Here is a 13,514-nt window from a genome sequence, read left to right on the forward strand (position 1 = left end):
ATGCTGGGAAATGACTTCGAGCACTAAAAGTTCAAGCACTAAAAACAAAGGACCAGTGATGGCACACGGCTGGCAGCAACAGGAAGGGTGGCCTACTGGTCACAGTGCTGACACCTGGGCCCAGGGCATCCGCACAAGATCATGGGCAGGCACTCCAGTCTTATTCTCAATAAAATCCCCTTCAGATCAGCCCTCCACACTGGACCTGCTGGTGAGACCCTCCTGCTAAGGATACAGCAGTCCCAGAACACATGACTGCGTGCTGAGAACCGCTTGCAGGAAAAGCCGAACTGCCCTTGGAGACGAGATGACAAACCTGAACACAAATCTCGCCACAAAACAAGCTGGTGCATCAGGACAAGGATGAAACCAGTTCGGTCTTTCTCTACAGGGCGGGGCCCCGCACAGAGGTGCATCCCGCAGACCCCTCCCAGCACGCAGGCCGCACACGCCGCTGGGAGCCCTGTGGGCGCCACATCCTCCCGGTTCAGGAATCCTGTAGTTACCGCCGCTAAGCACAGGGGACGCTGCAGGCCTCGTTAGCTCAGTGCACGTTCCGCATTTTCAATTATCCACTCAATAGCAGCCCAGCCCTAGAGCAACACAGAGAGAAGCCAGTGCGCGGTCAGAGGTCGTCCTGCTGTCTCACTGAAGAGCAGACAGGGAGCTACGCGGGTCAGGTGAACGCAAAGGAGACACCAGGCCCAGAAACAAGGCAGGCAGCGCACATAATTCGAGCCCCAACCAGAGCTCCACAGAGCCCCACCCGATCCCTGCCGTCACCTCCTGAGGCCTCTCAGACCCCTCCATGAGTGGCCCCTAACCTCCGCTCCTGAACCTCGGGTGTGGGGTAACCCACCTCTCCACCTCCACCTCCCCCACCATCAGCTGGTAGCTAGCTGCCCCGGGGCACCCCTGACCTGGCCTGGGGTGCTGTGGGATGGTAACGACAGCTGAAGAAGCCGTGATTCTCCACAGGCCTCCAGCACAGCAGCCCCTAAACACAGGAAATGAGAGGTCTGCATTTAACCTCACCGAGTCTCCCCTGACTTTTCTCATAAAGGGCTAAGGGACTCTGTCTTTGCTGAGAGTTGCCTTCCTCATAGAATATTCTTCTCCACAAACACTCAGGCCTGCCCTAAGCCAGACCGTGGACAAACAAAGTGAGTTGTGTGTCTATCCTCTGGGCTCACAGTGTGGATGTGATAAGTGCTGCTCTGGGTTGGAAGCGGGAGACACTATCCTGAGCTAAGCTACTCTCAACCTTCCTCAAATCTGGATTTTTCTAGAAACACGACAGACTGGTTCTGTATTGTGACTGGACTAATGCGCCTAAATGCAAGCATAAACAGCTCTCAGCCAAGCCCTGACCTGAGTGCACTAGGAAGGGAAGGCTGAGGTGCCGTGCCATTGGTCGCAGACAGAAACCAAGGGGGAAGGGAGAGTGGAGGATGGCAGAGAGGGGACTGTATGCCCTGGCAAAGGGTTAGGCCCTGGCACCTCATCCTTCCCAGGGTCCCTCCAGAAGGCTCACTCCCAAATCCTGCCAGAGGTACTCAAAATCCCAGTTAAATACAAAACTGCTAAAAATCGTGAATGTCCTGCATGCCTACGCCCACACTTGTCCTGGATGTGTGGGGTCTGTCTTGTTAAGAGTCCAGGTAGCTCAGCTGCTGCTGGAAGTGGTGGCTTGCCTCGCTAGCCTCTGCTTCCCGCAGGCCTGGGGCCCTCCCCATTGCATAGGCTCAGTAGGATGCCCGCTCCTTTGGCCACCCCCCCCCCAACAGTGAGAGGTGGTACCTTCTTTGCGTTGGACGATATCGTGTTGGCCATTAAACTCTCCAGATAGCTGCCCAGGCTGACTCCCTTCACGGTGATGACAGCTTCCTGAGTGAGCACGGTCCTGCAGGAGAGCGCGCTGGAGATGAGAGGCTGAGCAGTCTGGAGGGGGAGCTCCTACCCTGCCCCGCCCCACCCAGGAGTTCAGTCCACTTACTTTCCTGGGTCCTCCGGGTGGGATGTGTACACCAGCCTCTCACTCACCGACACCAAGTTTGTGAGTGTGATCTTAAAAAAGTATACAATGGCTGTAGGTTCTACTTCTCTTGCATTTCTTCCCAAACTGCCCACAGTCTCACAACTCCACACCTGCACTTACTGGAGCCAGAGCAGAAGGAACGCCGAGGCCCACACATCCAGACCGCTGTTCTGGTGATACCACCCTCCCTCCACACCCCACACAAACCTGAGGCTGTCTCATGAGCAGTCACCACTGTATATGCAATGTTTTTACGCAAGACGCTGTTTAATAAACCTTATTTTCTTTCCTTGATCCTCAACCACACTGTGAGGTCTGTTCTTTCTTTTTTAAATGAGGAGCATGAGACTCAAAGGCTGATCACTAACACTCACAGCCACACAGCAACTTGGTGATCACCTGTCCTCCCCAAAGCCATCCCTTCAACCCTCCTCCCCCCCTTCCTCCTGAGCCAGAACTAGCCCCCTCTACTGACAACTCGACTTTCCGCAAAGAGGAAGTGGAATTTTCTGAGAGAGAACAATATATAAACCATCAGGAACTGGCCAATGTGCAAACACCCGGCCAGCTCACTCTGCCTCTGTGGAAGGGCTGCCTGGCCTGAGGGAAGGAGCCATTGACTAAGGTCCAAAGGGTCAACTGGGAGCTTGCACCTGCAGTGACCCCACCCACAGGGTAAGGGGATGGCATAACCATGCTCCAGCCCACCCAATTCCCCCAATATGCTCTCTAAATTTGCATCAGGCCAATATCAATGGTTCCTGATTGTGAGACAGGAGAGAGGAAGGTGGGAGGAAGTGGCTGTTTCAGTGGCTGCTAAGAGACACATGTGCTGCTGTGGGCAAGACAGCAGCTGAGAAGGGGCTGGGGGCAACAGGGAGGCAGGAGTCTGTCCCCAGGTTACAAAGGTGTGTTCACATCATTATGTGTGTTCTTCAATATGTTTTTACACTGTAATAAAAAGACAAGATACTGCTAAAGCAAACTCAGCCTTTCTATTAAAAGATCACAGACCAAAGGTGGGCTGGAAACACAATTGAATGAAGACATTATGCACCATTGTGGCTATTGCTTACATTGGTGGAGCAGAGCTCCATTTTCTTTTCCACTGGATCCACGATAGAATGTTCTCTGATGTATGTCAAAGTCCTACTGGTCCCCAAAATCTGAAAAAGAAAGTGAAACCAGCATGGTGACGTTGTCATGCCCTCAAACACTGCATGTCACTTCAGATCAGCTACTAATTTCTTCAATCAGGCTGCAGCAGCACCTCCAGCTCCTCCAGCAGCTGTTGTCCAGCAGGTGGGACAGACAGACACATGAATTAGGGATGGAGGAGAAAGTGGGGCAGGACCTGGGGCACTGAAGTCAGGGTCTGGCTGGTAAGTCAGCTGAGGACCAACCTTGCCCCCTGCACCGCCTGCCCACCCCAACCACCAATGTGCAGAGCCAGCTCTGGGGCTCAGGCCACACCTGGCAGGGCAATGGAGCTGCAACGGGGCCTTCAGAGGTGGGAAGCGGGGGCTGTGAGGGTTTGGGTTTCCTGTGGGGGGTGTCACTGCCATAGGTGTGTCAGGGGACATGCTGAACACTCAAGTGAACAATTAATTCACAGAGAACAAACTATCTCTCAGGCTTCCCAGAAAGCCCAAATGGGAAGGTTGATACTCCCTACGTATGGGTGCCACCCAGGTGTAGACAGGCTGTGTTGGTGTAGCTGGGCTCCCAAGGTGCTCACCGCTCTCACGAGGCTGGGCAGCCCCCACTCGGTGCTAAGGAGGCGGTGGCTGTGAAGCCGGCCCCGGCCATCCACACTGCGCTCCAGCACGTCAACACCCACAACACAGGGGTTCATGGGATTCGGGTACTTCCTCATGGCCGCCTTAATGACCGTGTCCCATGGGTGGCTGGAAGAGACACAACCACCAGCACTGAGTGGCAGTGTGTTCAAAGTCAGGTCAACCTGATCCTCGAGCTTGTTCCAGATCCTGGATCCCTGATCCTCCCAGTGACCAGGGGGTAGGCAGCGAGGGGTACAGAGTAGACTCAGGCTGGGCCGGCCCTGCTTAACTGAGGATCCCTCCTTCGCCAGTCCCCCATAGCCTAAGGAGGCAGGACACTGGTATTCGGCTTCTGGACAGCGACACAATGTTCCCATTCCCTTCCTGTCACCACCACTGACCTCAACACACACACACTAACTATGCTGCTCCACAGGCTGCAAGGCCAGGGCCCATTTCTGCCTCTGCCCACACAGCCGCAGTGACTGCAGGGGCCCTTTGCTGACCACCCACCTGCCTCCACACTGCAGCCTCGTGCCACAAGCCAGGACGGCACACCTGCCTAGCTATGAGGTCCAGAGCAACTGCTCTGCTCCAACTTCTAAGCAGTATGTGACCTGAAATGGCTATATATTTTTTTCTGATTATTAAAGTGTCTATATTTTGAAAAATAATGAAAAAGATGAGGAAAACAAAAATCCACAATTCCACTACCTGGAGACAAATCTGTGCATGTGTCCCCATGCTGCCCCTAAGGCTTGTCCTGCAGACGCCACCCCTGCCTCTGGTCTTAATCCCTGGAGAGGGGTGGACACCAGCATCCCTGTTGGTTTCCTGCCGTCAGAGCCTGCACAGCTGCCCCTGCCTCCAGGGTTTCAGGCCCGCTGAGGCCGAATGCCGTAGGACCACAAAGGGCGCAGTCAGGCCCTCAGGGAGGACCTTCCCCAGGCCTTGCTGTCCTGACCGTTCCTCCAGGGGGCGCCAGGCAAGCATCCAGCCCCAGAGGCAGGTGTCTCCACAACATGTCCTTCCCCAGATGACAGTCCAGACTCAAGACCTGGAGACAAGCATCCATGCGCAGACATGCACACACTTAGAAATTAAACTGGGGTCATGCTCCATGCATGCACAAATCACCTCCTTTTTATATGGAACAGATGATGAGCATTTTCCTGCATCATGAGGCTATTTTCAGGAATACAGGACTGTAACTAGCGGCACAAAAGGTCACCCTGTGGTATAGCCAGTCCCCTCTGGCAGATTATTTTGATTACATCCAACCTTTACTGTAAAATGAAGGCAGAAGTGAACATGTGTGCACACCAGCCTTTCAACATGTCTATCTGTCCTTAGGATAAATTTATAGAGTGGAATTACTAAATTAAACATCAAAGATCATGAACATATTGAAGAATGTTCCATATTTGATGTCCTTTTTAAATATAACTTTATCGTGGTCACTGACCATGAAATTTACTTTGTCAAATTCACTGACCATGAATTCACTTTATCCTCATAAAAGGCTCAGTTCAGTTCAGTCACTCAGTTGTGTTGACTCTTTGCGACCCCATGGACTGCAGCATGCCAGGCCTCCCTGTTCATCACCAACTCCAGGAGTTTACTCAAACTTGTGTCCATTGAGTTAGTGATGCCATCCAACCACCTCATCCTCTGTCGTCCCCTTCCTCTTCCCACCTTCAGTCTTTTCCAGCATCAGGGTCTTTTCAAATGAGTCAGCTCTTCCCATCAGGTGGCCAAAGTATTGGAGTTTCAGCTTCAACATCAGTCCTTCCAATGAATATTCAGGACTGATCTCCTTTAGGATGGACTGGTTGGATCTCCTTGCAGTCCAAGGGACTCTCAAGAGTCTTCTCCAACACCATAGTTCAAAAGCATCAATTCTTTGGCGCTCAGTTTTCTTTATAGTCCAACTCTCACATCCATACATGACTACTGGAAAAACCATAACCTTGACTATGCCAAACCTTTGTTGGCAAAGTAACATCTGTGCTTTTTAATATGCTGTCTAGGGTGGTCATAACTTTCCTTCCAAGGAGAAAGCATCTTTTAATTTCATGGCTACATCATCTACAGTGATTTTGGAGCCCAAGGAAATAAAGTCTGCCACTGTTTCTCCATCTATTTGCCATGAAGTGATGGGACCAGATGCCATGATCTTTGTTTTCCTGAATGTTGAGCTTTAAGCCAACTTTTTCACTCTCCTCTTTCACTTTCATCAAGAGCCTCTTTAGTTCTTCACTTTCTGCCATAAGGGTGGTGTCATCTGCATGTCTGAGGTTATTGATATTTCTCCCGGCAATCTTGATTCCAGCTTGTGCTTCATCCAGCCCAGCATTTCTCATGATGTACTCTGCATATAAGTTAAACAAGCAGGGTGACAATACAAAGCTTTGACTTATTCCTTTTCCTATTTGGAACCAGTCTGTTGTTCCATGTCCAGTTCTAACTGTTGCTTCCTGACCTGCATACAGATTTCTCAAGAGGCAGGTCAGGTGGTCTGGTATTCCCATCTCTTTCAGAATTTTTCAGTTTATTGTGATCCACACAAAGGCTTTGGCACAGTCAATAAAGCAGAAATAGATGTTTTTCTGGAACTCTCTTGCTTTTTTGATGATCCAGCAGATGTTGGCAATTTGATCTCTGGTTCCTCTGCCTTTTCTAAAACCAGCTTGAACATCTGAAAGTTCACGGTTCACGTATTGTTGAAGCCTGGCTTGGAGAATTTTGAGCATTACTTTACTAGCGTGTGAGATGAGTGCAATTGTGCAGTAGTTTGAGCATTCTTTGGCATAAAAGGCTCATCCCAGGTCAAAAAGTTAGCAAGAGGATGCAGATTAGAGTCGGGCCTCCCAGCCCCTACTCCACAATCTTTCAGTCACACAATGGCCTCTGCACTGTCAGGTCCAGACACCCTGCTCTTTAACACAGAAATGTTTTTTCAAGCTGTGGAATTGTGTCATTGTGCTAAACACATCCACCAGATCCAACATAAGGGGATGAAGGAGCAGAGACAACTGGTTCCAATCACTCAGCAGAGTACAGGGAGACTTTCTCCTTGGGAAACCACCATCAGGGCCACAGTGCACCACACTTTGGGGAAGAAGGGAGCACCCACAGACTCACGAGAACACAAGGGGGAGCTTTCACAGTGAGTGAAGCTGTATGTGCATTTTGTAAGTCAAGCTCTCAGAGAGGTCCCATAAAAATCATTATGCAGAATAGGCTATGCCTCCTAAAATTACTTGAAACTATCTAAAAGTTGACAAATATTTGTAATATAAGCACATCTCACACAAAGTTTCTTTTATATAGAAACTGCATCTTTCTAACAGATGATTTCAACTAAGCACAATGTGTTTAAAATATTCATAAAAATAATTCCAGACATCAATAGAATGACACAGGAAAAGAATAAACATAGTATTTTTTTTAAATTACAAGGTTTAAGTGCACAAGTTAGTATCACACACTTCTTGGTTAAAGAAAATAGCTCAGGGACTTCCCTTATGGTCCAGTGGTTAAGAATCTGCCTGCCAAATGCAGGGGACATAGGTTTGATCCCTGGTCCAGGAAGATCCCACATGCCACAGAGCAACTAAGCCCATGAGCTGCAACTACTGAGTCTGTGTACCTATAGACTGTGCTCCACAACGAGAGAAGCTACCACAATGAGAAGCCTGCACATCACAACAAAGGGCAGCCCCTGCTTACCACAACTAGAGAAAGCCTGAGCACAGCAAATGAAGACTCAGCACAGCCAAAAATAAATAAATTTTAAAAAAGAAAAGAAAATAGCCCAATACTCATTTGCTTGGCTAAAGCTGAGGAGTCTAAAATGTCAAGTGTCAGGAGAACGTGAGAGCAGGAAGCCAGGCCTACGGGTGAATATATGAACCGGCCCCACCCCTGGGAGACTCTGGTTGATGAAATTCATCCTTGGAATAAAGGTCCCCAGCTGAGGCTCAGAGTGATACAGAGGCCTGGGAGCTGCCCCGGGAGGCCTCTATGCCTGCATTTCAAGAACGTGTCAGCAGCAGCACTGGGGCTGGGGGCAGATGGCTGGGCTAGCGGTCAGGGAGGGGGCAATTCTGGGTGCCACACCAGGGTACTAGAAAGGAAGAACAAGGCAGCTCTATACTCAGATAGAGTGTAGGAAAGAGGAAGTGGGGTGAGGTCTGAGGTCTTAGCCTACAGCAACCCACGGTAAGGGGCAGTAGGCTGAGCAAACATCAGTCATGAGACTCCCACAGCCCAGGGGAGGGTGCTGGTGCTCATTATTCCAGCCTCCAAACATCCATAATGACTCAAAAAAAAAAAGACGTAGGAAAATTCCTGGAGCCCAAGCAACCCTGGGTCAGCCCAGCGGTTCTTGAAGTGAGGACAACAAAGCTAGCTCCCAGGCCCCTCTGGGAGCCTGGCTGCTGCTGAGAGGGCCTGCCCTCCTAGCTGCAGGACACCAGTCGAGGTTGCAGGAGCCCCATTGAGGCCACAACTGTTGGCCTCTCCCCAGGAGTGACAGCCAGGCTAGGCTGTTTGGTGCTCACTGCTGAGTGGCGCATTGAGAAAGTCCACCAGCACCGGGGTCTGTCCCTGATAAGATAGTAAAAGGCCTCATTTCCCACGCCAGGACCCCTGGCTCTGGGCAAGGGCACAAGAAGGACTGGGAGGCCTCACTGTGGTTGGAAGCGCTGGTGGCTGCAGGATGGGGAGGGCGGGTGCTGGGTAGAGGGGGGAGTTCAGTGGTCCAGTCGAGTGCTTCCTGGCTATCACTTCTCCTCTAAACCACTAAACACAAACTGTAGTCACTCAGACATGGGTGTTGGACAGGAGTCTGCTTAAAGATCAGTGAAGTGATCCTGTTACTTACAGGAAAATACCTGACAGCATTTGCTGCCAAAGATAGAGTTTGAGCTTCACAGAGACAACTGGAATTTTAGAAAGCCGGCATCACTATCCGATGCTTGCCCCACGTTGTACCCGGTAACCACACAGCCTAGTGACTACTGCAACATGTCACAATTCACAGGGAGAAGGAGTCATTCAAAGTACCAGACAGGCCAATTACTCTGGTCAGTCGTGGTGTCGGGTTTCCCGCTGCAATTAATCTGAGAAACTATGGCTTGTTTTGCTGTAGTAGCAAAGAACAGCCATGACTATTTTTAAAGATTTCTGAAATACTGCTACCTTTCCCACATAGGCTTTACTCACATACAGTGTGTTAGGCTGGGTTTTAATCATTTACTTGAGCCAAAACAACAGAGTGCAACACTGAACACAGAAGCTGATGGAAGCATCAAGTCAGCATCTACGCTGCCTGACATTATAGAAATTAGCAAAAAATAAACAGTGCCACTCTTACTACTTTGAAAAGTTTTGGAAGATACAGGTTTTTTAAATTAAAAAATGTTACTTATGTTAATGTCATGTGTTTATTATGGTTAATTTTAATAAATATTTTAAAATTTATCAGTCTTAATTTCTAATGTGATAAATATTAGTAGATTTAACCCACACCAATATTTTCTAAGAGTGTAAGGAGGTCCTGATGCTGAAGAGTTTGAGGACTTCTGGCCTAAGTAAGCTCTTGATTACATGAATCACAAATAGATACAGAAGTGGTCACCACAGCTTGATTTTTAATAAGGGAGAAATTATGTCCCTTCAATAAGAGAAAGAAGAAATGGTGTATGTATATACATATACACACAGATCTCAAACAGATACACACATACATCTCAGGAACACACTGTTGAGAAGAAAAGGAAACTGAAAAGCGCTGTCCAAGATGGTACCAGTCATTTCTACTTTAAAACAATGAACAATAGTTTAAGGGTGAAAACAGAAACATCAAGTGGACCTTCAGGAGGCTGCCCAGCAGGTTCATAACTGAGACTGCATGTGGGAGCGAGGAGGGAACACCACTGGGGTGGGGACAGCGGACACTGGGCACTGCAGCTCCTGCCTGCAGAGCCTCATTTCTCTTATTTAAAAAGGATGGGGGGCCTTTCCCTGCTCCCAGCCAGACAGCAAGCCCGCTTTAGGGTAGCCTCTCCTCCAAACCCTACTTCCCTGAGATGACACTGCCTACTAGATGGCCATCATTAAAAGTCCTGGGGTCGGCTAGAACCCACGTAGCATACATCCTTGACTCTGTTAGAAATCTACTCATACTGGTTGTGCCAGTAAAGATTTTGTTATAGGTCCACCTGAAATCTCAGGTGTGAGGATGGGATTTATAAACCTGTAATTATAAGCCTGTTAATTTTTAAGTACCCCCTTCTGTATGTTTTTATTTCAGTCCTGTGTTTTCCACTACTATTTAAACTACTTTAAGCCAAAGAGCTCTCCACTACTTCGGGTTTACACTGCTCTCAGCACTGTCTGATCTCTATTCCTAGGGTTTCTTCAGTGCATAAATACTGGAGGAAAACTTGATAAAATCAAAATTTTTTGCACCTCAGCAAAGGAAACCATAAATGAAAGGACAACCTACAGAACAGGAGAAAATTTTGCAAACGATGCAACTGGTTAATTTTCAAAATATACCAACAGCTCAATACAGAAAAGGGGGGAGGGGCAGAAGACCTAAGTAGACATTTTATCTCCAAAGAAGACATAGAGAGTGCAGCAACTATACTCCAAAAAAAATTGTTTTTAAAAAACTTTAAAAAGAAGACATACAAATAGCCAGTAAGCACATGAAACAATGTTCAACATTGCTAATTATTAGAGAAATGCAAATCAAAACTACAATGAGGTACCACTTCACACTGGTCAGAATGGCCATCATTAAAAGTCTACAAATAACAAATGCTGAAGAGTGTATGAAGAAAACAGAACCCTCCTTACACTGTTGGTGGAAATATAAAGTGATACAGCCACTATGGAGAATAGTATGAAGGTTTCTCAAAAGCTACCATATGATCCTGCAATCCCACTCCTGGGCATATATCTGGAGAAAACTATAATTCAAAAAGATACATGCACCCCAATGTTCACAGCAGCACTATTTACAATAGCCAAGATATGGAAGTAACCTAAATGTCCATCAACAGAGAAACAGATGAAGAATATACATGATGTAATACTATTTAGCCATAAAAAAGGATGAAGTACTGTCATTTGCAGCAACATGGATGAACCTAGGGATTATTATATCAAGTGAAGTAAGTCAGGCCAAGACAAATACCATAGGATATTGTCTATACGTGCAATCTGGGGGGAAAAATGATACAAACAAACTTACTTACAAAAAGAAACACACTCACAGACATAGAAAACAAATTTATGATTACCAAAGGGGAGGATGGGATTAAATTAGAAGTCTGGGATTAAAATATACACACTAGTATATATAAAATAAATAACAAGGACCTGTGTAAGCATAGGGAACTATACTCAGTATCTTGTAATAACCTATAAAGGAAAAGAATTTAAAACAGAATATACATACACATACACACACACTGCAGTCCAGGGGTTAAGATTTTGCACTTTCATTTCAGGGAGAGCAGATTCAGTCCCTGGTCAGAGAACTAAGATCCCTAATGTGGCCACAAAAAAACAAAACCCCAAAACGAATACAGCATTGTAAATCAACTGTATTTCAACTTAAAAAATTTAAGTCTTTGTGCCTGATTATTTTTGGCCTTTCAAGAGTAAATTTTAATATTTCCAACCAAATATTCAACAAACATATAAAAAGAGAACACGTGTAGAAAGAAAAAGAAATATATAATTCTCAAAGGAAAAAATCAGGCATTTAAAGGGACTAAGCAAGGGGAAAGTCTATAGTAAGCTCAGCTAGAAAGTCAGGCTTCCAACTCTGCACCATCCTGCAGGTACAGTGCCACCTGCCACACAGCATCTCATGACCCACCCTGGCAGCCGTGTGGCCTCCTCTCAGCTGTCTTTCACATTTGTCAATTTTCATCAAGGCACTTGGCTTTTAAGTTCACAAATCAGTGACAGGAGAGCCATGCCTTCCACAGCAGTTCGTGTATTGATGGGAATTCCTCTGGCGAACAGCCACCCTCATTTCAAAGGGCACCTGGTCCCTATGATATTCCTCAGTCCCTCAATGAGTAATAACTATGTGCCAGGGACACAAAACCAATGAGGTGAGGACATAAGCAGGAATGCAGGCTCCCACAACAATGAAGCTAAATAAAAGCAGCCAGACACAAAAGACCATGTGGTATATGACTGCATTTATGAGAAACGTCCAGAAAAGGCAAATTCATAGAAACACAAGCAGATATTAATCTGCCTGAGGAGACTGGAGTGTGACTGCAGATGGGCATGAGGGGTCTTTGTAGGACGAGGAAATGCTCTGGACTACAGAGATGCTGTACAACTATGTAAATTTACTACAAGTCTCTGATTTATTTGTATGATTTGAACTGTATGATTTAAATGGGTGAATATTATCACGTAACTTTTCAGAGCTAACAAATCACTTCTATTTATCAGCCAACATCTCCTGAACTTGTAGGGCAGTTCTGGCCTGAGCTGCACAGCTTGGGCATCCACCATTCCCAGGACTTAACTTGTACCCCTTGCATCCAGATGGTGCTGGCATGCCCCATCCTTGGGAGAACTGAGAAAATCTCTGGAGTCAGTCTGGGAATGGAATCCAGTTGAGAAAGGCTACATGCTGTACAAAAATCAACACTAAAATTGAATCCCATCAAGTCTAAAGATTTCATTAAAATAATTTCAGAGGTTTTAAACCCATTGATAAATTTTAATTAAATTTTACATGAAAAGGACAAAGTACTTTTTTAAATTACAAAATGTAAATGCTATTCTAAATGGGATTAGAAAATTTTAAAATCTGTTACTTTAAAAAAATATGAAAGAATGAGCTCTGAGTGTCACAGATGAAGTAGACAAGAGACGATACCGCCTAGGTTAGGAGAACACTTGTAAGCAGCTGGAGGCTTTCCATGCCCACCTGCGTTCGCGGCCACAGAACCCCACGTGCCCAGGCTAGCGCCCTCTGGACCCGGTGGTCAGCCGCATAGCGGGTCCTGACCCCACCCCGAGTGATGGCCCCGCGCGAGGTGAGACCAGGCCTGTGGAGCCGAGGATGCCGTCCCCTCACCCTGGGGCCTGGAGTGCATCACTGCCCTTCCCGCGGCCCAAAGAGTAACAGAGCCCGCCCTCCTCGAGGCCGCAGGTCAGGCCCAGGTGGGTCTGGACCCACTGAGGCCTCAGCCCGCTCACCCGAACACATGCTCTGAGCTCCAGACCCTCATCACACCGCAGAGCGCGGCCAGGGATGCTCCAGACCTGGGGATGCTCGGCTCCGTTCGGGGGCGGAGCGAGAGCACGCGGAGGGCGGGGCGGGACTCAGCGCTGAGCCCATACATCACGTGAGCGGCGGTCCCAGGGCTCAGCAGAGGCGCGCGGAGTGCAGCCGTGTAGGTGGTGGGCGCGGAGCGCCACCTTCCGGAAGTGGGCAGGGTTCACTCCTATAGGTCAGATGGTCCAGATTCTGGGAAAGCCCCTTCCATCCAGGCAGGTTCCACCACAGTGGGAAAGGATGCGTAACTGTGTCCTGCCAGCCCGACAAGCCTCTCCACCGAGTGGAGGAGGAAGGAAGCAGAAGGTGTAGAAAGGCCTTAAATCAGAACGTGAGACTCCTCGCAGCCCCTCCGCCTCAGGATTTG

At 48.0% G+C, this 13,514-nt stretch overlaps 1 protein-coding gene across 6 annotated transcripts in view; it reads right to left on the minus strand.

Moving 5' to 3' along the window:
- Positions 1–348: 348 nt before the first annotated feature.
- PRELID3A (PRELI domain containing 3A) overlaps positions 349–13,514 on the minus strand; it is a 41,251-nt gene continuing 28,085 nt past the window's right edge. Inside the window, exons 1-6 of one of the 6 annotated variants that reach the window (XM_020913718.2) lie at positions 13,069–13,177; positions 3,777–3,945; positions 3,115–3,204; positions 1,997–2,067; positions 1,801–1,903; positions 349–593 (exon numbers count right to left, since the gene is read on the minus strand). In XM_020913718.2, coding sequence (XP_020769377.1) covers positions 540–593; positions 1,801–1,903; positions 1,997–2,067; positions 3,115–3,204; positions 3,777–3,945; positions 13,069–13,100 — 519 coding nt within the window. In that variant the 5' untranslated portion in view covers positions 13,101–13,177 and the 3' untranslated portion in view covers positions 349–539. The other 5 variants (XM_070464518.1, XM_070464516.1, XM_070464517.1 and 2 more) reach the window with 5 other exon arrangements.

This window comes from Odocoileus virginianus, unplaced genomic scaffold (genome assembly GCF_023699985.2).
Source record: "Odocoileus virginianus isolate 20LAN1187 ecotype Illinois unplaced genomic scaffold, Ovbor_1.2 Unplaced_Contig_27, whole genome shotgun sequence".
In the NCBI taxonomy this organism is placed as follows: domain Eukaryota; kingdom Metazoa; phylum Chordata; class Mammalia; order Artiodactyla; family Cervidae; genus Odocoileus; species Odocoileus virginianus.